At 33.6% G+C, this 27,056-nt stretch overlaps 1 protein-coding gene across 1 annotated transcript in view; it reads right to left on the reverse strand.

Annotated features, from left to right (window-relative positions):
- KMT2E (lysine methyltransferase 2E (inactive)) overlaps positions 1-27,056 on the reverse strand; it is an 89,350-nt gene that overhangs the window by 22,063 nt on the left and 40,231 nt on the right. The window contains 12 exon segments of the mRNA XM_078154480.1: positions 1,918-2,016; positions 3,201-3,465; positions 8,159-8,268; positions 9,145-9,262; positions 11,579-11,709; positions 11,821-12,051; positions 14,407-14,445; positions 16,564-16,736; positions 18,161-18,219; positions 19,294-19,374; positions 22,425-22,654; positions 23,326-23,440. Coding sequence (XP_078010606.1) covers positions 1,918-2,016; positions 3,201-3,465; positions 8,159-8,268; positions 9,145-9,262; positions 11,579-11,709; positions 11,821-12,051; positions 14,407-14,445; positions 16,564-16,736; positions 18,161-18,219; positions 19,294-19,374; positions 22,425-22,654; positions 23,326-23,440 — 1,651 coding nt within the window.

The following is a 27,056-nucleotide window of genomic DNA, read 5'->3' on the forward strand; positions in this document are numbered from 1 at the left end:
AACAAACAATTGTTATCTCATTTGATCCTCACAACAATCTGGGAGGTAAGTGCTTAGTATTATCCTCATCTTATGGTTGAGGAAACAAGAGCAGACAGAGGTTAAGTAACATATGTGCCCAAGGTCATAAAGCCAGTAAATGTCTGAGGTCACATCTGAACTTGGGTCTTCCTGATTCCAGGCCCAGCAGTCTATCCACTGTGACACCTAGCTGCCTGATTAAAAAGAATACCACCTTGTTATTTCCTGAGAAGGTACAAGAAGTGAGGATATGACAGGTCCTTCTCTTTCTAGTTCCAGTTTCTCCTGAACTTAGTTCCTCTTTCAAATTTCAACAGTACTCCCATACCTAGATCTATCTTGCACATTTGGTTATTCTGCAAAAACATTTTCTCTAGGGCTCATCTGAACTGAATTAGCTATGTCAGTCTGGAAGGGTATGTTTTTCTTATTTTGGGGGCCTGAGAACATACCCCAAGTTTGCCACTTTAAATATTTTAAACAAAATTTTCATTACTAATAAGAGTTTTCTGCATTAAAAATAGCTTTTGAAGCTTTGAAATCTGATCTAGATAAAAATATTGTGTAATTATAAGGAGAACCTGTGGTTCCACTTATTTTCCAAGTTGTATTTATGCTCTCCTGTAGCCTATCAGTGAAAGACAAGTTAAGTCACCATCAGTGCTTTGAGGAAAACAAGGCTGGTGACAAGAGGAAATAATAATAGGCTAAATAAAGATTTTCTTTATAGCTACAATCCTTCTATTTATTTGTACTTCCATCTCCTAATGATTTCCTCTACTTCATTTGTCCATAAACCTAACTGAACAGAACAGTGATTTTGAAGTTTTGAGACTGACACCTTTCTACACTGCTTTTCATATCCTAAGAAGGACAGGTTATCAGAAATGATGTAGTAGAAAAGAGATGAATGAATTATGTCTGCAATGACCATACTTTCAAGATATCCCTGAATACTTCATGAAACCCTGGGAATTTTAATGAGCACAGGCAAAAAAAAATTCACTGGAAAAAAATGAGAGAGGAGTTTGGAAAAAGGGAAAGAAAAAGTAAACAAAGCAGCTTATGTCAACAAACATTTGTTGCTTTAGTAAAGTCTTTAAAATCTAGTGCAGTGTAACATCCTTCTGCTTTTTATCCCTTGCCCTAATTAAGTACTATTTTATACTAAATAATTTATAAAATGTAGGGAAAATATCTCCCTTAGACCTATGGGTAGAGATAGCTGAAAATAAGCAATCTGTGTTTCCTTAACTCTGCACCTATTTTTATACAATATTTCAACAAACTTGTATTATATATAAAATTAGAGGTCTTATTTTAGGACTGTCACATGAGAAAATGAGACTACTAAATTTAACTATAAAAAACTGGATTTCCTATTTGCATAAGAAATATTCATTGCTTAAGTACTAGTTATATAACCTTTAATTCTTTGAATTCCGTTTCTTTAAAATTAAGTTATAAAGAGAAAGAATAAGACATCATGATTAATAATTATAAATTAAATTTATTAAAACTTATGTTTGCATAATGTAGATATAAACTTTCTCAGATGCCAAAAGTGTATCTTCCACTGCTGTGCGCACAATAAAAAATATATATGTATGTAAATGTGTGTGTGTGTGTGTGTGTGTGTGTGTGTGTGTGTATGTATACTGAATCAAAAAAAAAGCATATAAGCAAGAAATTGCTTGGATGGTTAATGGTGAAGCCAAATGAGAATGCTCTCAATGGCACAGCAAGCCCCAAATTTGAAGTTCAAGCACACTTGGGGAACTGACTTCATATACTCATTCTAAAGCCCATGTAAAGGGAGCAACAATTAGCATGGGAAGAGCAGCTGTCACTAAGCCCTAGCAACAGCATTAAGCAGCTACTTGCTTCCCAACTTACCATCTTCCTTTTCCTTTCTGCAATCTGCTCCTCTGATTCCATTTCTACTTCATTGCTAATAGCAGTTTTTTCTTCTATATCATCAATAAAATCTGGCTCCTGAAAGATGGAAATGACTGCTTTACAGAAGCTCCACTAGTCCATCTATAAACTAGGGAAATCTACTAACTGCATAGAGGTGCTTAAATGTCCTTAAACCACTATATCAAAAGTAAACAACCAGTTACCTGCTGCAACAATTTATAAACTACAACCTATTTAGACCTACTTGTGAAACTAGATGTTTCCTGATTGAAGAAGCTGCTCAAATCCAAGTATCCAAGAGTTCTGTTTTGTAATTAAAACCTCACAAAATTGAAGAACCCTCAAAATTTTTTCAAAGGTTGTTTACACAGTGAAGACATAAACATAGTCTTATGCTATATAATTGCATTCATCCCAAAATTGTATAACAGTACACTTGCCCATAGACACACTGCTTAATAGTGCCTTGCACATATTAAGCAGTCAAATAGTTGTTGATTCACAACCTGAGATGACATTACTTTCCAGAATAATTACCATCAGCTACAGAGAACAGATAAACGTATTTGAAATTGATTTAAAAAAAACCCCTCACTTAACGTTTTCATTTTTGTGGTGCCTACAAAATTCTATTTCTTACTGACTAAATGATCTTAAAATACACACAAACCACCACCACAACCAAAAATAACAAAGAACACCATTACATTTGAAAAATAAACAGTAAGATGTCTCAAAAATCTTATTGACTCTTGATTGATTTTTACTCTACTAAAAACAAGGTTATTTAATTGTATTTTTATCAGAGAAACAGAAAAGAAGTTCACTGCTGATGCTAGAATGATTTGAATATTTATCACAGAATCCAAGAAATCAGGGAAAAAGCATCAGAAGATTCTGATTTTTGCCTAGTTTTCTTTAATGAAGCCAGTATGAACATCATGGAAAAGCCTACATTCAAGAGAAAAGGAAACCTATCAAAAAGTATAAACCTGTTTTACCAAAGTAGTAATACCCAAGAATGAAATAAACTCTCAATAACCCTTCTTTAATGATAACACTGCAGGTACAAATTTTGGTAGAATCTACCTTAACTAAGACAATAGAATTACTTTAAAAATGAGAATATTTAAAAGCAATGTTACTATAAATGCAGAATTTTTAAAATAATGGATTAATAAAAATCCTTTCCCTTATGTTTTATAAAATTTCATTATATTCTCTGAAAGTTAATATTTGCATTGTGTATATTTCAGTACCTGATTATTTGATATAGATAGTCTCAGTGGAGAAAGTTTTCTTTGTTTATTATCTGGGCTCCTCATTTTGTTGGTGGCACTTTCACAATCCAAAGTAATATTTTGATTTTGTGTTTCTTTTTCTTTTGAAACGTCCTTCTCTTTTTTCCCTTTTTTCCTTCTGGTTTCATAACTACTATTGATGTTTTCCGTTGGTTCAGAACACCGTTTTAAAACTGGACATTCAGGATTTTCTTTGAGGCATGCACAATCCACCTTATACTTGCTGGGGGGTAGGGGAGAAGAAACATATAGTTAATATTTATTAATAAACGTGATTATAAAAACATCAATTTAATTGATTTTCAAACATCTGGCATTATGTTTTCATAAATTCATCTTACATTAATTACAGACAGTTGACTCATTTTATAGGAGGAACAAAAATCTAATTAAGAAATGAATTTTTCATCAAAGACTGAACACCAAATTGGGGATATGACCAAATACATCACAAATGCATAGATATTATAAACTTATTCATAACTCTGAATAGTAAAATTACATTCAATCTTTTAAATGGGCATATACTCTGCACTTACATGTTCTAGGAGGATGGTTTTTCTCTCCCAATTAGTTTCCCATAATAGGCACATGATCATAAGACTTAGTCCTAAAAGATTTTAGTGATAGCCTTGGTTGATCTCCTTTTTCAAGAGGTGAAACAACAAATGCCAAAAGATATTAAGTGACTAATTTAAAGTGACAAGCTTAGTTACAAGAGCTGGCATCTGAACCTAGATCTTCTCCAAATGTAACCGAAACATTCAAAATAATCTTCCTGACCTTAGAGCAACACTTTTCAAAAACTAACCCTATTACCACTAGATGTCACACTAGTGCATAATTAAACTATCAACAAATGTAGTAGCAAGAAACACAAGTTGGCCTTTAAAAAGAAAAAAAGAAACAGCCAAATTCTAAATTGGTAAAGGTGAGGAAACACCTTATAGTTCAAACATTAAGCCAAAAATCAAAATTACTCCTAAAACTGAGCTCAAACAGGCATTAGAAAATAGGTGAAAATGAACAATACTGATTTAAAGTTTCATATATTAATAGAGGCTTATTTAAAGTTCTAATAAAATCTCCTATGTTCAAGAATGCATTTCATGAAAGGCAACTATGAAACATGTAAAGGTACTTATTATGACTTTATACTTTTATAATGCTTTTATATTCTCTTCTGCACTATAACTATTGTATGTTTATGTATCATACCTCCCTCTCCACCCTGTTAAGCTCTTTAAGAAGAATTATATCTTAATTATCTTTGTATTTTCTCTAGTGCAGTTCTTTGCACATGGCCAAGTGTTTAATAAATGGATACTGAAGAAAAGGACAGCCCCACCCCTACCCCAACTAGAGGACAGCTCTTGGATAGCAGTCCTCTCACCCTTCGAGCCTTGAGAAAAAGATGCACACCAAGGCTTTTGAGAACTTGCTATGGGTCTCCCCACCACCTGGGGACTCTCTTTTTTTGCAGGGATGAGTGTTCCAGCTTCTTTCACTATTTCTTCATTAGCCCATTCTCTGGTGGTAGCAGCAGTACTGAAGACTTTTACGAGTTATGGTGGCATGTCTGGCTCCTGCTTCCTGAGGTCAGCTCAGGTACTCAGTAGCCAGCTTGGGGAGAGCCATCCATGTAGGCCCCAGCCCTGTTGGACAGGAGCAAAGGAGTGAGAACATGTCAACCAGACATGCCACCATCACTCATCACCACCAATGGAGAGAAGAGGGAATACTGAGAGAAATAAGGAACACTTGACAAAAAAACCTACTTCTGGGACAAGCTAGGTAAACTGTACCACCTATTGTTCACTGGAGGATTTCAGCCTCCATTTTAACATGTGGGGCTGAACTTAAAATAAACTGCCTGTGTGCCATGCATGGAAAGCAGGATTTTGTCATCAAGACATGAACATTAATGAAAATATTAAGTGACAGTGCTACTTAGCTCTATATTTCTCATCTTTTTCAGCTACCTATTCTTAGTCCTGTATTTGGGAACAGCTACAGTTTTGAAAGCAGCTCCTGGCACATGTGATTTCTGTTAGTCTCAGAATCATGCCGCCAAATGGCCTAGCACAGCACAGGCTGCCAACCTTGGTTTACAGTCAAAACCATCTGGTTTAAATCTGATACCAATCACTTCATTACTATCTTCAGATTTATTTGCCCCATAAACTAAAAGCTCAATAGTATTCTATAAAATTGTTTAGTAGAAGCATTAAGTAAAACAGCAAATCAAAAGTACAGTACAAGCATTTTGGGGAAAGGTTTATTATTCAAGATTTTGCTCTGGCCATGGATTCAAAATTCAAAATGACAGCAAAACCCATCTTCACCCAGAAAATTACTGCAAAGACTATTATAAAATTAATCCTTAAACTATAATAGATTAAAAAAATTTTTTAAGTGCTTTGTTCTCGGGGTTCTTCCTTAAACTCACGTAAGGGAAGCTGTTCTTGAGAAATAAACTTAATGACCTAAGAGGAACAATAGATATCAGTGCAGAAGAGATCAAAGCTTAAAAAAAATCAGGCATATCTTTTAAACAAAGTGAATAAGTCAAAAGAAAATGTAGAGAAAATTGAATTTGCTACAGAAAGATATCCCAAGTCTTAGCGCAGTTTTAAATTTTAATAGTTTAAAACTGCATTAAGACTTCTGTGACACCTTGTACATCAAGTCAGAATGTCTATTTTCTGTAAAGTACTGCTAAAGATCATTGCTTTGAAGCCCTATTTTCATAAAACTAAGGAAGAAAGAACAAAGCAAGGGGCAGCCAGGTGGCGCAGTGGATAGAGCACTGGCCCTGAAGTCAGGAGGACCTGAGTTCAAATCCAGCCTCAGACCAAACACTTGACATTTCCTAGCTGTGTGACCCTGGGCAAGTCACTTAACCCCAACTGCCTAAAAGCAAAAAAAAAAAAGTTACCAACTATGACAGTGAATAATGAAACAGTATCAGGGTTCTGTTTTGCTCCACATCTCTTCCTAGATTCTCTGATACAGAAAGACAGGCCAAGTATAAATGCTTTAGTACTAGGCTACTCAACTTCTGATAAAGACATCCAAGTTATCTGCTGTGGGAGCAGTGCCAGCACTCCATTTTGGGAAGGGAGATATAAGCTACAAGAAATCTTTGACAGAACAAGAAAAAAGGGTATGAAATTGAGGAAAATCAAATTTGATTTTTACCTACATCTACATTTAGCCTTACTATTTTGTAGTCTTCAGTCGTATTCTGGGATGCTAATGCTTCTTGAATTGGTTTGTCAAGACCTCAAATGTTCTTATAGAACATAAGATTTAAAATATAGTTGCACTACCAGCACCTTTTTTTCTACCATTTCTGCTCACATTCAACTGTGACATTTAGGGTGGCAGAGAACTGAGAGAATCATTAAAAGTCATTAAAAATCATTAAGAGGTTCAATTTTCCATCACAGTATTATCCATTAAACTGAGGAGAAGGCAAAGAGATTTAGTTCTTTTTCGTTGTTTAAGAAATTATGGTAAGGGCAGCTAGGTGGTACAGTGGATAGAGCACCAGTCCTGGAGTCAGGATGACACATAACACTCACTAGCTCATGACTCTGGGCAAGTCACTGAACCCTAACTGCCTCAGCCCCTCCCCCCCAAAAAAAGAAATTATGGTAGCAGATTCCAGAAATCCCTAAACTTTTCAAAAAGTATCTCTTTCCCTAAATGAGTCAACTTTATCCCCCACTGACAAAGTATCTGTGTAGTGGTTTGACAGTATTTTCATTTAATTTTTTTTATTTTTTAAGGCAACTGGGGTTAAATGACTTGCCCAGAGTCACACAGCTAGTTAAGTGTCTGGTGTTTGGTCTGAGGCTGGATTTGAACTCAGGTCCTGACTTCAGGGCCGGTGCTCTATCTGCTGCGCCACCTAGTTGCCCCCTTAATAGTATTTTTATATGGAGTATTATAATTCCCAATCCTTGGTACTTCTGTTAGCACCAGGACACGTGATTAGTTGGGGGGAGGGGAAGAGTGAAGGACAGGAGGAGAGGGAAAACACTTGACTTGGGATTTTATCAGTATAAAGAAATTTCAGTTGAGGCTTTAAATTTACCAGTGTAGACAGGCACTTTCTCTGCAATTTAGAGTAGCCCGAGACATTGAGAGATTAGGTGATTTGTCTAGAATCACACTGCCAATATGAGTCAGAGGTGGGTCTTCCTAATGCCAAAGCCAGGTCACTATGAAACTCCACCTCACCTTTCTTAAAGACAAAAAGGATTTTTTTTTACTGAAAAATTTATGGTTACTGTCATCTAAAACTGGAAAGTACAGGAATTAAAAGTATTTCTGCTTAAAGTATTTTTAATAGAATTAAGCACTCTCTCCTTTCTTTTAAAGAAAGATAAGTCATTCCCAGATACTGTATTGGATAAAAATATTTATGTGCTTTTTTTCTTTTGAATGGCTTTTATATAGAACAAAAATTAATAGATTCTTGATGTTTCACAAATTAAATGGCACCTTTTCAAGGAATCTAAATCATTTCATTCCTTTCTTCTATGTACAAAACAAATAACAAAACCTAAAAAATCACTCTCAGAAGCTAACAGTATTCAAAGAATGATAACTGTCTATGGATTAAAAAAGGCACTATGTTATATGTCCCAAATTACTTTCAATTATTAAAGTTACTTTTAATGAATACAAATTTGCTTCATTATGACTAAAGCAATGAGAATTGAGAAAGCTATTATCTCTTCGTTTTTTACTAATGGTAGAGTAGGAGCACTTCTATGAAACCCATCACAAAAAAATCTTAATTGATTACATTAGAAATAGTAAGTAGTAACTACATATGGTTTATTACTCAAGTCCTGTGACTATTTTAAAAACATGTATGCAAAATGGTTAACTCTTACACGTACCAATTTCCATAGTCAAAATCAAAAGCAATAGTAATTTCAGTTCCCTTTGGAATGCTCTGGATGGAGTAAATATAAAGATGAATGGTTCCATCTTCAATGACATGCCTCACCTAGGGAGCAAATAAAAATGAAGCTTAGTCCACAATTTTTAAGAAATATTTTTATCCAAAGAAAATCCAGACAATATTCATTTAAGAAACATATATTAAAAAATGTATATTCATTATTATGATAATTCAATATTATCATGTATATTCATTAAGCTAGGTTCCCTGAAAAGACTGAAATTTAATGAAATAATGAACCTGATTTTATGCTGGCTTATAAATCGGTGATATTAGTATAATCATAATTAGTAACTTTGCTTAATTAACTAACACTTTTAAAAAACCTATTTATATAAACTATAAAAATCTTCTTGCCTAAATCTTTAAGCAGTTTTTATCCTTATAGGACCATCCTAGGATTTTAGAACTGAAAAGAATCTTAGAGATCATATAGTTCAACCACCTCCTCGTTTTTACAGATAAGGAAAATTGAAGCTAATAGGTTAAATGACTTACAAAGTAAGGGGACAGTAGTAAGGGGCACAACAAGGGCTTGAACCCAGTTCTGACTGACTCTAAATCCTGTGCTCCCCCTTCTTTATACTATGGGACCTGCCACCATCTGGTAAGGTACCAAATCAGATCACAAACTTCATGGAGAATGAACTAGATGACCTGGAATAAATATAAATCTTTGTAATTAGCATATCACAAATGTTTTTGTGAGGGCACTGAAAGATGAAAAGGCACAATTAAAAGAAAAGTGTTAACACAACCTCTTTAATGAAAAAAAAATCCATGAAAGGTTGCACATATCTAGCAAATAAGAAATCATTTTCAGCTAAAGAAACTGATGCACAACAGCAGGTCAGTCATTTAAGATTGATTTTAAAGAATCAAAATATTACTTCTATATTTAAAACCTCAAAAACAACCTACCTCTGCATTTGGTGTACAAGAACGCCTAATGAATCGAGCCTCATTTCCAAAAGTCCTTGCATCAACACACATTTCTAGCCCATGAAATTTAGAGTAGAACAGAACAAAAGGATATGGCCTGCAAAGGAAAAGGGCTATCATTCACTGGCAGTTTAACAAGGCAAATTATTAAATTTCAAAAATTCATGTTCTGATTAGGTCTAATTGTTGCAAAGGAAAATTAAAATAATAGTCATAATGAATATTAGGGTGAGGTGGTTCATTTTGGTGGGATGAATAAGTTTCTAGTAGCCTCATTTCCTATGTATAGGAATTAAAAAAGAAGCATAAGACAAAAACTATCTTAAACACATCAGCCACCTCCCTCCTCCCTGACTTTTATGTGTTTCATGCTTGGATGTGATTGGTATTTTGAGACTTTAACTTAAGTAGTTTATGTTCAAGATGGAGGGAAAAAATGGAGAAAATTAAAGAATAAACATGTATTTAATAAAGATTCTCTTTCCCTCTGCACTGCCAAGAACACAGAATAAATTTTTTTTCTTCATATAAGCCTCAGAATGTAGAAATAGCTCCGGCAAATTTAGCCATAAGATAATGTTAACTATAAAGGATTCTACTATTGATGTACATATGTACTTTACCTTAAGCAAAACACACATCTGGAAATCCAGTTTACAAAAATAAATTACTGAGTTAGTATACCCTGTTGAAGAAGCAATCACCAAAGGATATTTTTACATTGCATCTTTTTAGTGCAATTAAATGACTTTATAGATCACATAACATCTACATGTGCAAGCACATCTATATATATGGAACTAAAAGATTAACAATTAGCAGGCACATGTAATAAGAAATATTGAATGATTAGTGGATATCAGCTAGGAAACGGGACTTAAAACTCAATTGCTGGTTAAAATACTCAAAAAACAAGCAATGACCTGGGATCCATGCAACTACATCCTATTGAAATTCCCAGAAGTTAATGAGATGATAGCTGCCAATGAATCATAATCTCTACACTTCTGGCGTATATAAGATTCAAAACAGTCAAAACTGCATACAACTACATATTATTCAGGCTTTGGGGAATCAAAAGTTTGAGAAAAGTGACTCAAAATGTGACTCTCATTCTTTGCTTGCATCATACACTGCCAGATTTGGCCCTGCTCAGTTTAGAAAGTATATGATTGGGGCCTATTGATGGCAACTCCTACTATCATCTTCCAGTGCTCTAGTTTATGATATGAAAGAACTGCATAGCTTTTGGACCAGGCTCCCTAATAGTAAGGATCCCGCTAGGTGTAGTGCCATACATCTGTAACCCCTACTACTGGCAAGGCTGAGTCTCGAGTATCTCTTGATCTTAGAAATTCAGAGCTACAGGGGGCTGGTCAGATCAGGTGTCACAGTCTAGCATCGATACAATAGAAGCCCTGGGAACAGGAGTTTGGCAAGTGGCCTAAGGAAGTAAATAGGCCTAGGTCAGAAATGAAGTAGGTCAAGAGCCTAGTGTCAGTCATTAGTGGTATTGGGCCCATGAGTGGCACCTGAATTTCTATTTTATTGAGGCCAAGAGACAAAGTCTCAAAATAAAGAGAAATACAAAACAAATAACAACAAAAAACACCAAGAATTACTTATAATAGCCTCCCCCTCTCATTATTTTCCATAGATACTATTTTAATTTGGTTATTAAGACAATTAGAAGATAGCTAAAACTCTATTAAGGGATATCCTTACAAAAGTAAAATATTTTAAATTGCTTTTTATAAAACATTCCTTTAGATATCACCTCATAATCTTAAAGAGTTTTAATGACCTTAGAATTTATACTTGTCCAACCCTCTTAGTTTCTAGTTGAAGAAACCTGATTCTAGAGCAATGGCTCTCTACCTTATTTTTTTTTCTCAGAGTAGAGTAAAGTAATCAAAGCACAATGAAAATTTACACTACAAATAAAAAACAGTTCCTGCACAGTTGGGCCTTCAAAACCATTACCCAGGCCTATAGGTGAATGTATAGTTTCAAATCTTTGAGGATAAAGAAGCTATTGCATGAACTTTCAGACTGCTAAGCCAGGAAGCCCAGTCAGTAAAGTATAATCGGGGGCAGGAGCTGTAGAATGGAGAATCTGGATGTGGGGTGGAAATTTTGTTGCATGATCTTTAAGAACTATCTATCGCCCTCTTGGAAAAATTAAAGGATCTGCTCAAGGTCACAAAGCAAGTCATTAGCAAACACAGATCTGCCTTCATTATTATTTCAAAATGGGCAGTTTCAACCATTAAGAAAATTGGAAAAAAGTAGTTATAAATAAATTAGTGCTGGTTAAAAAGTCAGATATTTTAAACTTAGTTCATTTCAAAGTAAATGATAAATTTAGTTTAAAGAAAATAACAAAGACAACAATAAAAAATTAAATATGTACCTCTTAAAGAAATATCCATTTGCTTCAAACTGTTCTCTTAGCATAAACTTCCCTCTGTATTCAATAATAAGGGCATCAGGAGGCAAATCTTTGGCAGATTTCAGAATTTTCTTATTCTTTTGTATGTAGCTCTAAAAAATGTCAAAATTAAATTTTAGATAGAATCAGCTTAGAAATTATTACTATTAATTGCTTTATTAGCAAGTGGAAATACAAGTTTTTATCCAATCTTTCATAGTTACCTCTACAGGGGGCTTGAAGATCAGATTGCTGGCATTTGATTCTGATTTGTTATTCATCTCTTTCTTATCATTTCCACTGCCTAATCGTAAAGCTATTCTTTGTGCCTCTCTCTGGACACCTTCACTGTACTGGTTATTATTTGCTTCCTCATAACGATCCATCCAAGCTTTAATTTTAGTCTCCCATCCAAAATTTGACCCATCAGAAGGCTCAATCTCTGGAGCTGAACCCTAGAAAAAAGATCACAGCAAATTTACTATAACGTTTACACTTAATAGGAATTAAAGTGCTAACCTACATATTATAAAAACAGAAACAATCCATAATATACTAACTATAAACACAGAAATCATGTACAAGATAAGGAAAATGATTTTAGTTTCCTGAAGTAGCACTACTAAAAAGAATATAGTAGTTTAGTATAGTAGTTAGCTGGTAACATAGTAGTTAGCAACATCTTGACAATGTAGCAAGAGTGTAGAGAAAGCTGAAAGGATATGGGCAAGATAGGCTAGGGTAACAACTGTTCAGTGCTCAAGTCATCTGTGTGCCCCAAACAACAGGTAAGTAAAACAGTAATGTCTACCTGTAATAGTGCAGCAGCTAATGGCAACTGTGCCATTTCTGTTCCTACCATTGCCTGAAACTTCCCATACTTGATCTCTCTCTTTCTCACACCCACACAGCCACCTTTAAAAGTTATCATAAATCTATTTAAAATTCAAATCCATTTCTTTACAACTTGATCTGAAAAACTATCAAACTGTATCCTATAGGTAAGAGACAAACTGCTTTTCTTAGTTACCATCACATGCTTAAGATCTAAAAATTTCTGTTAAAAAAAGGTTAATAAGCCAAAGTGTATTTTGAAGAAATGTGTTAAAAGTGTTTAATTCTAAGGTTGGAAATCTAGATCTCGTGGCCAAAAGTGAAATAGTAAAAATCCCTGACACAGACCACTAAGCTTGGCTTTTCTAGGCTTGGCTGTATTCCTATAAATTCCATTTCTTTGAAAGTTGAAATTAAATTATATAGCCTGACAAGATTAGACTCATAAATGGCAGATGAAACAGAGCACTCAACCTTCTTCAGTGTATTAAAATGTTTAAAGACAAATGGGGGACAGATTTATACATGGAATCTTAGTCAAGTTTTACCATGCAACATGGACTTTATGAACTTAGGAGTATGTATAACAAATCTGTGAAAATTTAAAATCATATTTAGTGACTCAAAACTACAATATTAAGTAATTGTACAGGATTATAAATTACAAGCATTTTCTTTCCTGTGAAGAAAAACTGAAGAAAATTGAAAGAAACTATGCTATGACTACACAGATTTAAACTCATATTAGAAGTGAGAATAGCATTCACTTTACTTTAGTTATGATAAACACAAAAGCTTAACATTGCACATAGACTGAATATCCTGTGCCAGCTTTGTAATGCATTAAAAAAATTACCAGATGACAAATATGACACTATCCTATGTAACTCTGAGTGACCATCTTATATATATTTTAATTTTAAGTCTTGCCATTGGCACTATAAACAAATGGTATACCTGCATACATTTGTAATTTTACCTACATTATCCATAATCATCATATAAGAATGATACACAGATCACAAAGAATAGCCAAAGCAAGAAGTATTCATATTTTTAATATCTTAAAATTTACTAACAGTATTAATGACATGGAATATCTTTTATGTAATTAATTTATACATACAACTTTCAGCCCATTTAAAATGGATATAACAACATGATACAAAGTTTTTAATATAGGGTATCCAATTTAAGGAAAGAATACATGTTACATAAATTTAAGAAGTAAAATGTATTTCTTAAAGTATTACTCATATATGATATAAAATTAAAGTTACTAATATTAAGAATGAAAAACTCTAAGCCCTGCTCTCAAAACTAGAACAAAATTAAAGACCTGCAATAATAGAATAGGTTAAAAGTTGGGTACAGAGTTGTCTATCTACCTAGAAACATGGCAATTTCTTCAACCTATAATAGATTCTTCTTTAAACTATATCCCATTACAATTTTAAATTATATACTAAAAACATATTTTTCCTACTTATTAACTGCCAAGAGAAAATCACCCTACATTGTCTTGCTCAAAATTGTAAAATAGGCAAATAGTCCAACTAATTCAAGATTTAAAAACAAAGTAAATGACTAAACTTGCTAAAAGGTTATTTAAGGAAAAGATGACAAATTTTACATTCCAAGTATAATTGACTATGTAATGATAGAAATGACAATTATTTGTCATGAGACAGGGAAAATATGGGTAATGGAAATGCAGGTGACCAAAAAAAAATGATACCCCTAATTTTAGCTCAAAGCTTAAAGAAGCTCATGCTACTCTCCCTTTACTCCTACCACATTTTAAAGAGTGCTATTAACACTGGAAATCTTTTTATATCTCTAGTACACCCTCTGGTGAAAGGATGACTAATGAACAGTAAACCTAAGGAGAAGTAAAGGTTCTACACAAACAACTAATTAGCTTTTGAATAATGTCTGGTTAATTGCATAAGTGTGAATTTTAAAAATATATTTACCTTAACTCTTGACGATTTCCTAGATCCTTCACGAAAAGACTAAAATAAAGACAGATGTTAGAGATTAGATGTATTCAAACTTTAAAATTTAAATATTAATAGAGCACTGAAGACATACTCTGCAGGATGCTAGATATTACGGGGAACACAGCTAAAAGACATGATTAATATCTGACACCAAGGAGCTTGAAATCTACTTGGGGAATTAAGACGAACAAATGCCTGCACATAATACAGGACAGAATATAATTAAATCCTAAATTGTGGCACAGACTATTTATATTCTATGTTTTGAAGGAAATGAGATAATTGAGAGCTGGATTAGTTAAAGATGGCATCATGGAGGTTAGGCATACATTCTAAGACTTAGGTAGGGAAGAGGGAGAAGTACAGCTATCCTAAGCATGGGAAAGAACATGACCAAAAGCACTGTCGTAAGAATAAACATGGTATATTCCTGGGAAAGAAGACCAGTCTGGTTAGAGCAACAGATGTAAAATCAGCAGTGGACTATTATATAAGGCCAGATAATTGTGAGCTAAAGTTATGTTACATAGGACTTTGAAGGACAGGATAGGAGGTCCCAGTTGAAACATTCTGATGTCACTATAAAATGGATCTTTTAAAGAAGAGTGACAAAATTAAAGCTATGTTTAAGGAGACAGAATAAAGGATGGACTGGAGAAAGAAAAACTGGAGTCAAGAATACCAAGCAGAATGCCTCTGCAGCAATCATTAGATGGTTAAGGGCTTGGACTAGCAAAGCAGCAATAAGGATGAATGGCTATAATATATTTGAAAAGGAAAGTGCAGCAGAATCTAGTGACTAAATGGTTATGAAAATAAAGTGAACAACAATCAGAGACGATGCCAAGGTTTCAAAACTGAATGACATAGAGAACTGGTGGTATTGCTGATAGAGGCAGTGAAGTCAGAAATGTGGAACTGATCTTGCCAAGGAATAGAATTTGGTGAGTTTGGATAAAGACACTGACTAGGAGGTGAAGACACAATATAGTAAAAAAGGAGCTTACAGTTAGAGTGAGTAAAGGAAAAAATTAGCAAAGGGAACAAAAGTGAAAACCTTTAGAGTATGTATGTCTCAATGGTTAACTACATTATTCTAATGCTTTAAACTTTTCTGATATGGATTTTCAATTTCTGAATCATCAAGTATTATATACTGTGAATAAGTCACAGAGGTTAGTGCAAGTGTGGTTTTTCTTTTATTGCTTTTCTTAGACATCAACTGTTCAAAGAAATTTTACTTTCATATTTATCAACCACAAATAACACTAAGCTAAAAAACCTCCTACAGCCCATTAGTTTCTTCTAAATATACTCAATTTTATCCCCAATTTGCCAAGAATATCTCAACAAAAATTAGAATTCTATACCCTCATTTTTTAACATCAAGATGTTTTACATAGTGGGGTCAGCAATAACCCTCGCACCCCACCTGAAATAAAATATATATGAAGATCGATTGAACTTTATCCTAAAATATGCCTTTATATAAATAGCAAAACATAAAGGCATTAAATAAGTACTTTAAATAAAGATTTTGGGAACATATACATGAATATAAACTTACAATGGTCATAGCACTTAAATTTTTCCACGAGATTTTTTAGAAAAGAAAAAATCTGACAATGAAAAACTAAAATTAGTAATATAAAAAAGCCATAATGTGTGCCAAATTGTCACACTTGGGTACCAGAAGAGAAATCCAAAAAGTGATGGTGCCATTTTAAGTTGAATGAATTTTAAAAGGAATTCTTCCAGAATGATTACTAAGACCTACAAAATTTCTACATAAATTTGATATGCAGTATTGTGAAAAAATGTTTCACTGAATATTAGAAAACTTTATTAAACACTGTAAATAAATATTATAAAGTACTTTATAAAACCTAAAGTGCTATAAATGTAAGCTATTATATTAAAGTGGCTTATAACTTTTACTGTTCACCAATCTCTTGAAGGACCTTACTAACTAAATTATATACTTAACATGAAAATCCCTCACAGTAAAAATTAAGTGATAAACTTATAATGATCGTCTTTCAACAAAGCAACTGCAGCCACATACCTATGCTTTTGTCTGCAATTATATCCAAATTTTCTTTGTCATAAGAGTTGTCCAAGATAACTTACCTTTTTGCATTTTGAAATATTTTGTTCTTTTTCCCCACTTTTTTTCCTTTTCTTATCATTGACCTTGGTAACTCTCGCAGCAGTTAAAGTTATCGTTGTTGGTGTATGCTGAAATGCAGTATATAATTCCACAGGAACCTCATCACCACTCTCTGTTGCACTGGTATCACCATCTTTCAATTCAAAATTGAAACAATGAACTTAATATCCCCCTCAATGTAATGTCTAAAAATAAAACTATTAGTCCATATTATAAACTAAAAGCTCTCAACACTTCTAGAATTTTGAAACCATATAACTTCTTTAAAACAAAAGAAAACATTTAAAAATCATTCTCTCACTTTAACCTAAAAATGCTATTATAGCACTACAGGCAGTATACTTCACTTTGCATAAAAGATGTTTTTTTTCCCCCTTGACATGCAAAATATAAATAAAAACAAATTCATTTAAAATCCATTGAAGGTGGCACACTACCATATTTTAGAAATATCCTTTTGAAGGGAAAAATCCTTTTGTAAATGAAATTATACAAACATTACTTTTGGATCAGAGGAAGTATGGCACAGTACAAAGAACAACAGTCTTGGGAGTCACGAGACATGGATTTTCGTTGCCTGCTCTCCCATTTAATAGCTATGTGACCTTCGCCAAGCTATTTAAGATCTCATGAATCTCAGTTTATTCACTGATGTAAGGATTATGCTAGACCACCAGTTTCTCACAGTGTGGTCCTTGAACCCTTGGAGGGTCCCCAATGTAAAAATTATTCTCATAATAATATCAAGTCATTATTTGCCTATTAAAATACTCTTCTGCTTTCCAACTACAACCCATGTGAGACAGAATTTTCTTCAAAACAATACACTGCAACAGACTGAATATGTAGATGTGAGTAGATGAGAATCCAAATGTCTTTTTTTAAGCCAGATATGAAAGACATTTGCAAAAATATATATAAAACAGTGCCAATCTCACTATTTTTGTTTTTGAAAACAATCATTTTTAATTAAAAATGTTATTTGTTAACAATGTAATGGGTTTATTATCTTTAAATGAATTAACATGTTTTTAAAATTATCAGTTTTAATTATAATACAATAAAATTGATAGATGTAATCCACATAAACAAAAAATCTTTAGGGTTCTCAGTAATTTTTAAGAATATAAAAAGGTCCTGAGATCAAAATCTTTTATGTAAAGTGTTATTTTAAATGATTAAGGTTTGGCCAACAAAACCTATAGTTAATTTTCAAAAAAATGAATAGTTTTTGAGAATTAAGAAGAAAACAACAAAAAAAATCCCCCAAAATTTTATCACTCTTAAAGAAAACTGATGATACAGTAAGGCAGCACAAAAACCAGAACAGGAAACACAATAATAAAGAATATTTACAGTTGTATAGTTGCAAATCAAAATAAGCCAAAATATCTCCTTTATGTGTATTTAAAATACTCAAGACTAAAAATTAAGATCAATTATTTTTTAAAAAGATGTTTCAAATATATCATTTCTCAATCTTTCTCAATCCAAGAGACTTACATCCAGCATAGCAGAGCATAAAATTTTGCAATTTCTCTTTCCATTTTTACACACCTGACATATTTTCCCTTTTCCGGCGTTGTAACAGCACAGCCCTCTCTTTATCCAAACTCCTAACACACACAAAAAAATTAGATAATTAGTTCATCATAAAACTACTCTGGTGTAGGCATGCAGACGTTCATACATACATACACATATATAATATATATGTATGGATATGGATATGAATGAAACTTACCTGCTTAAAAAATACCAAGCCTTAAAAGAACTTATTTTATGGAATTGGCTTCATAAAATATACTATGCATGCCCTTCTATGTGGATCCTTATTTAGTGAGCTTTATTTTAATTCACAGATCTTTATTTTGAAAAATCAAAGCTTAATTCTAGACCTTTGTGCCTTGCACATAAGAAATTAACATTTAGGAATGTAGCAAAGTTTTAGAAAGTAAACATAGGAAAAACAACTTTGATAAAATAGTACTTACATGTTACCTCGAATAAACATTCTGCTACGCTAAAAATGTTCATCAAAACTCTAAGAACAAATAATCTAATATCTAAGCTGCTAGCAATATTACTTGGTTCTCTTTAGAAACCGAATTCCTCAAAGCCTTTAAAAATTCAACTCAATACTTTTCAGCAACATAATTTTATCTTCCAAAAACTTTTTACTGTTTTACTTTTCTCACATTTACCTTTCCAAATATCTTTGCCAAGTAACATCTAGTTTGCCACACTGTAAATAAAACAAAGGACTCAACTATCCAATTTTTGCTTAGCAGACACTTGCCCCACTGTCTGCTGGAATATCATATAACTATCCTAGAAATGTCTACTTGACAATGATCAGATTTGTATAGTGCCTTAGCTGACTCTTTAGTTCTTAATAGCCTGTGTAATTAAACTAAAGTATGCATGGCCTTTATGTATCAAAACTGGTTTTAATGTGGTCATTTTCAGGCTTTAACAGAAATACAGTATGGAAAAGAAATAATAGCAAAGATAAGACAGACACATTTAAGTTTGGGGGTTCTTTTGGAGGTGGGTGGGTAGTGTCCTTCCAGTAACACTATACAGTGAATCTATGACTTAATAAATCAATTTCTTGAGATCAGAATTCTAATTTCTGGTAAGTGAGTAATACCATTAATATAAATATCACCAGACATACTACCACTCACCTAGGCTGACAACGTTCACACAGATATATATCAGGAATATGCTGCCTATCAATCCCCATGCAGTCAATATGTTGCCAAACACTTTGAAAAAAATAAAAAAAAAAAGAAAAGAAATTACTATTAGAAAAGACCTCTCAAAACTCAAGATAAGAAGTTTAATTCAACAAGTATTTAATGATTACCTACTATGTGCCAAGCACAGTGTTGTCAGGAATTTTTAAAAGTGTATGACATGGTCCCTGCCCCTATGGAGCTTACAATCTTGCTATATGAAACAATCAGAGTAGAAGAAGATTTTATATATATATGTGTGTGTGTGTGTGTGTGTGTATATATACATATATATGTATGTATGTGTGTATATATACATATATATGTATGTATGTGTGTATATATACATATATATGTATGTATGTATGTATATATAAAATCACCTGCTATATTAAATTACCTGCAAAAGATACAGGTGTTTAGGGATGGCTAGATGAACCTTTAGAGTATCAGAAAAAAAAAATTCTTGGAGAGGCTCAAACTTGACCTATATTTTTCTTGGGAAGACTAGAAGTGAGTGACTGAAGACTGAATGTGAACGTAGAAATAAACACAAGAGTATTAGGAAGATAGTAAAGTGATCAACCTGGACAGAGTAGGGGTTATTGTGGTGCTTTTGGGGAGATGGAGAGAATATGGCGAATAATTCCTCTTTTACTTAAATCTGAGTTTAAGAAACTGAAAAATCACGTAAGGTCTTAAAATATCAGAGTATTTAGATAAGCACCATCCCCCTGTTCCCCAATACTGGAAGGTTACTATATGTTTTTGAAATCTCTATTTTACAAAGAATCCATCAACAGTATTCAGGGAATAATCAGAAGCAGGGAAGAAAGACGACTGACTAGGATTAAAAACAGTGACAATGGAGAAAGAAGGAATCTAAGAGAAGTTCCAAAAAGTCTAAAGTCAAATTTATTTTCTTTAATCACTTCACCCAAATGTACTTAGTACAACTAGACAATAAACATCTCACTTTCTTTTCAAAATATTTATTGGGTCTTACACTTGACTGTTTAAATTACACATATCTGTACTTGTTTATAAAAATCTTGGCTATTCCTATACAGAAAACTCAGCTTTATCAACTACATTTATTAAAAAATTTGTTTCATCAACTTCTGTCTTAGTAAAACTATTTAGTGAAATAATCCAGGTATGCAATGGACAATATATGAACTAAGGGGGAAAGCAGGTGCAGAAATGTTATCCATTTATTATTTATTATCCATAAATTAGATTAGAGATAATATGGGGCAGGATGATGACTGGTCGGATTTGGGGGATAGGAGATATACAAAGAAAAGCAGAAAAGAGGGGAACAATTGGTGAAGTCCTATGCTTTTAAGGCTGGAAGAACAACAGTACAGCCAATTATAAAAGCTAAGCTAGGAAGTGGTACCTGTTTGAAGGAGGAGGGAAAGTGTTCAGTTTTTGACATAGTAAATGTTGGTTGTCAGCAGGGCACCCAAGTAAAGGGTGATATGTAGACAACTGAAATACAGGACTGAACTGAGAATAAGATGTAAGTGGGCTGAAGTATGCATTTGAAAAATGAACATATGCAGTGACTCACTGCACAAAAGTGAATGAGGAAAAAGAAAAATATACATCAATAAGAATCCTCTCTGAGATCACCTGAGAAAAATCACACAGCATAGATAATCTATAGCATAGATCATTACCCTAAATAATTTAATATTAATTATAGGTAAATTCTTTGAGAACTATTTACTACATGCCAATGTAGACAATTTAAGTGGGGAAAAAAATGTTCAGATTTTGGCATTGAAATGAAAACATACCACAAAGCATGTTGCTTATAACATCAGACGATATTCACTATTATAAAGAAAGCTGACAGAAGCATAGATTATAAGGAAAAACATTTTTAATAGCTGATTTAAAAGTGACAAGGCAAGCAAAAATACTCAAGAGACTGATTCCCTAAACATTTATTTTAAAATTTGTCATAAGGATAAGAGGCTTAGGAAATGAAATTCTCGTTTTCAACTTCATAATATGCCACAATATACACATATGTATTTTGCTTAGAACGGGATTATACCTTTTAACAAAAGGAAAATGTTAAGTTCTAAATTTTTACTTTCTTTGCAAAAGTTTAACACTAAAATAAGAGAATCAGACTGGATTTTTAATGTAAACAAAATTAACTCATGATTTGTATGTGTTTGGTAATGGAAGGGATCAAGAGCACAAATAATATTAAAAAAAAAACAACTTCGAAGATATTTTAATACTCACATTTGAATATTTGTAATCCTGATGTTCTGGGAATTAACACCATTTCAATTCAAATAAAAAGGTCACATTATGAAGACCAGACTCAGGAAGGTCTACAAAACTATCCACCTTTCCCATCCTACCTCACTACTCAACTCTTTTGTTGTTCCCCAGCCCATGCAAGGGATGGACTCAGGCTGAGCTCCTATCCCCTTTCTCCATCCTCCCCACCCACCAAAACAAAAAAAAGCCCACTTTCTGTCCCAATCACACCTTCTCTAGGGGAGGAGGCCTTTCTTGGTGGCTGAACCAGGGTTGGGGGAGGGGAGACTGTGGTTCTGGTTCAAGGAGACTCCAGAGTGCTGCAAGGTGCAAGTCAAAAGGAGGTAAGAGATTCAGGTCAAATAAACATCAATTTAAAAAAGTATAATTCCCCCAAAGTGGATAATAAGAACTGACTACACAGTACAAACAAATCTTTAAGTAAACACTTATGTGCTATTCACAAACTATCCCTGCTGCTGTGAAAATTATTATTGTTGTTGTTATTAAAACTGGTTATAAAGATTCTATTGCCACATGGACAAAGTCTGGAAGCAGTCACCTGTTATCCAATTAAAGATGGGGCTAGAAGAGGTAATTACAGCTTTTTCATAAGGCCTTTTGCTAAGAGCAAAATAGGCAACATTATAATAGTGGCAGGCTTCCCACTTCAAAAAAAAATCACATATAATTTAGAGATTCTTTTAAGGTGATAAGTTATCTGTGCTGCCATGTACTAAAGATTCAGTTAGAAAAAATTATGTGAAACAAAGTAATGGTGGGAAATATTTTACCTGCATTTGTCACAACAGATCATGTAGCCATCATCATGTGTAAAACCACAAATGCACCTGGTTACATCAGTACCATAGCTTCCATCCTCTGATGTGCTGATGGTGGTAGCACTAGAGGTCTCATCAAAATTAGGAGTAGTAAATATGCCTACTTCATTTTTGCTAATAAGAACTGATGGAGGAGGAGAAGCTGGAGGTGTTGGAGGAGGACGAGCACCATAATTGTGGTCCTGGATAAACACAAACAGCACAATATTATTTATTGGAACACTGAAATGCACTAAGCTGTAATATTATTTAAGATACAATCCTTACAAACCCATCACTTCAATTTGCATATTTATATAAAATCAGTCAAATTCTACTTAAAATACTGACTTGTGTCAGACATTTTACTATCATTCCTCTCTTCCAAAGATAATCTTTTCATAGAGCCTCCAGATTATGCCACTATCACTACCTTATCTTCAGGCCACACCAAAATAAAAAATATAAAATATCCCCACTTGTCACAAATCTCTCCCTTTTGCTCTGCAAAGAGCAGAAATACTATGAAGCCTATACCAGAATTTGCAGCAATAATGTCACAAATATTGCCACATGCCCATATTTTATTACTAGATGTTAAGCTCTGTTTTAAGATTAGGTTTTCATAAATCTATGAATATTCAGATGTTTTTGTTTTTTTCTTCCATTGCTCCTGCTCAAAGAAACAAAATCTCTCAATTATTCCATGGCCTCAATTAGCCTTTAAAATTATAAACTTATCTACTGCTACAAAATCAAGTCAAAGTAGTTAACACTTCAGTATGCAAACCAAGCACATTATAAACATCTTCCCAAAACTAAAGATTTAAAAATTTAAATGTCAAATGATTACTTTTAAGTGCATGACACTTACCGCATAGGGCAAACCAATATAACTGTGTGAATGATGCGAGCTGCTGGTATATAACTGGTGTGGGTAACTGTTGGATTTCTCAACTACCACAGGGCTAGCTTCTACGGATTCTGGTCTGGGGAGAGAGAGAGAAAAGACAACAGAGAGAAAAGAGAAAAGAGAGAAAATGAGAACAAAGCAAGAGAAAGAATAAAGAAAGCAATCAGAACAGAAAGAGGCAAAAGAACGAGAGTGATATAGGAGATGGGTGAAAGACAAGACAGAGGGAACAAGGAATAAGAGAGATACAGAGAGGAAGGAAAAGAAAGAGAAGGAAGAGAAAAGCAGAGAGAGAAGAGGAGAAAAGTTGTATCAAACAGAATTTCCTTTATTTTCTCATCTACTTTAAGTTAGCTCATAAAGGTCCAACATTCATATTAAAATACACTTCTACTTATTTCTATAAATAAGAGGTTTACATTGAATAGCTCCTAAAGAAGAAAGCTTCTACAAATCAGTTGATGTGAAATAACAAAAATGCCTACTATTTAATAGATTTTACAAGGCTCGTCTATTCCATTTGGACCCTAGATGAAATAGGGTACTTCTCTCACCTCATTTGATATGAAAAAGTTACTTAATACCAAAGATCAACAAGACATGGACTGAAGTTTGAACAGCCCTATTGTTATAGGTTCTATACAAAGGGAAAGATGGAAATATTTTCAAATTACAAAGCAGAGGCACTTGAATCATGCATTTTGATGTACCCAACATTAGTGATAAGGATCTATGATACAGGTGGGGAAATGAGTAGCCCCACAAAAGACCAGGGGTTCAGGGCTTTTACTTGGCAAGGAGAAAACAGTAGCTAGTGTTATGGTAATAAGCCTACAAGTGTCAGCCTGTTGGATATTAATAGTCCTCAGCTTCATAGAAGGTATCTGGACTTGGTTGTTGCTGGTAACAGAACTGGGTTTAAAAGGTTATGCAATACAAAAGTTAGCTCCTTGGTTTTAGTTCCTTTAAGGTATCAGGTAAGATTATTTCTTCTGACAGTTTGTAGGTCGCCTAAGGCAAGCTTGGCCAAGATCAGACAGAACTACGACCTTCATTATTACCCAGGTTCTTTGATCCCACTCTTTCACATCATATAATACATTGGTTTCCTCTCTCTGGGTAATCCACATGGCCACCACAACCACCCAGACACAAAGGAAGGTACTGTGTTTTTGTACATGCTATTTTGAAATGGCCCTTTTCTGATAGCCTTTATCTTCTTTCTTTTAAAACATGCTTTAAAATTAATTTCCCGTAGGAAACTTTTAAGAAGAACTATATACCTCCCTTATCTTGAGCATTCCCAGTATTCCCAATACTACTTACACTATAGGCAGTCCAACGTTTTCAAGAGTCTCATTTGCTAAAAACCAATTATATCCATATTATTACAACATTTACCAGTCAGCTTATTCCTTAATGTGCTCCTTGCAAATAGCTCCCTCTCTCACCTACTACCGACACAATACCTCTCTGGGTTTTCTTGATTTAAGTTGCAAATAGCAGCAACAGAAAAATGGCAACCAAAGGGGAATATATAAACTAAAAAGGAAGACTTTATTGTGGCTAGTAAACTGGCTGTAGAGGCCTCTCCAAAATGCTTGTGATCAAATGCTGTTACTGAAATAGAGAACTTTTCAAGGTGGCTATTTGAAAGACTGCAAGACGGATAGTATACCTGCTTTATTAAAAAGAGATGAGTTAGCTAAAGCTTTATTATTTATACTTAATTATGGCTTGTAAAAGATTTAAAAAGTAGTCTCTAAAGAAACAATTTACTATAGGGGCAAAGTGAAGAAATATTGCCAGGATGGAAGGATACATGCTATCTAGCACTCCTGTGATCTTAGAATTTGGTGCCAATCACCCCAAACCTCCAAGACTTTGACCATATGAAGTAACAAGTAGTGAAAGAACTTAACAGATGGTTCACATATTTTAAAGTTAGTTATGCCTTGCAAAATACAGTAAAAAAGTGACACTTACAGTACTATCTATACGTCATTGGAAAAAGAAGACTGTTTCTGAAGCAAAAGAATGACTTACAATTTAGCCTAAGTTGCTACAGAGAAATTTATGGTGGGGGGAAAACAACAATATCAACAACAGAAAAGCAAATCAAACACTGCTGGATTATCTGTCTTACCACCCTCCCCCCCCCAAGCCATCATATGGTCTTAAATGTCTCTTCAAATGCCTATTAAAATTCCCTATTCAAAGACTTTCTGAATTTAATGACCTTAATGACACGCCTTGATATTCTCATTTGTTTAAGAAATCAGGCAAGAAACATAAATTGGATAACTTTTTCAGTTCACTAAAATATTGACTATAAAGTGTGTGATGAGATACTATGTTACCCTTAATTTAACACACCTTTATATGTGTGTGGGTGTATGTATGTACATAAAAATAAAATTTATGGTTGAATTCCTTTGATGTTTGTGGTAGTTTGTATACAAAGTCAGTCCTTGATATAAGAACACAATCCCCTACTCTACAATATTCTGTAGCAAAATAAAAATCAACTTGTATCATTTTGACCTATGCCACCAACCATTTATAAAAGGATTTGAGGGTAGGGGTGGGGAAGAAGGGACAAAAGAAAAGAATAAAGTAAAAAGCACACAGCAGAGAACAAAAGAAAACTTACAAGGAAGCAAAGGAAAGATGTAAAGCTTTGAACACAATGTACAGTATTTGTTATATAGGTTTTCGTGCAAAGGAAATTTATTGTTGTATATTTTGAATTCTCTCATGTTCTGCTGTGCACATGGCAATGCTTTTTTTTTCTTGTGTATTTAAGTTCTAAGTTTAAAAAATTAATAATAAAAAAGATTGTTTAAAAAGGCAAAAAAAAAAGAAAAAAGAAAAGAAAATGATCACCTATGTACTGATTTTTACTTTTAGAGAAAGGGCTTGGTTCAACCCACTCGTTTTATAGGTGAAAAAACTGAGACGCTAGCTTAAGTGATTTGCCCAAATCACAAAGACTACAAACTTCTTGATTTCAAGAACCCACAGCTTATTTCCTAAATGTTTTTATGTTGTATGACAACCACATTTTAAGCTTGAAGGCAGGGGCTTTGTCTTAGGAGACTGGTAGTAAAAAAATCTTTCTCTTCCTCCAAAATGAACCAATATTGGGATAGGAGTTCACCTTATTTAACCATTACTGGTCCTAATACACAATCTTTATTCAATGATAAATGGACCATTACAGACACTCTCACTATAAATCAGAAACTATAAAGAAGCTGCATATAGATGGAAGAATAACTCACATATTCTTTTACAGATGCAAAAGCAGTTACTGAATATAACTGGTCATTTCACTTTGCTAGGTTCACAATGATTATAAGCTAATAAGACAACTATGAAGATAACTGCAGCTGACATACTACCATCTATTACAGAGGATGAAGTAGAAAAGTGAGGCTCTATTAAGAACTTGGCAAAATACTTCAAAATAGATTGTCATAGTTTTTTGATGCTTTGTGACTTCAGTGGGAAAATGGGGAAGTGACTTCAGTAGAAAAATGGGGAAAGGAGAAGAAACCAAAAACTGTGTTGGAAAATGGTCAGGAAATTGAAGTGCAAGGTCTTCAAGACTCAAGAACACAGTACATTCAAGAAAATAAGGTGCTAAGTGCCATAAGCATCAAAAATCAGTAGCAACAGGAAAAAAAATT

Source organism: Phascolarctos cinereus, unplaced genomic scaffold (genome assembly GCF_003287225.1).
Source record: "Phascolarctos cinereus isolate Bilbo 61053 unplaced genomic scaffold, phaCin_HiC Scaffold_1;HRSCAF=81, whole genome shotgun sequence".
Classification (NCBI taxonomy): Eukaryota; Metazoa; Chordata; class Mammalia; order Diprotodontia; family Phascolarctidae; genus Phascolarctos; species Phascolarctos cinereus.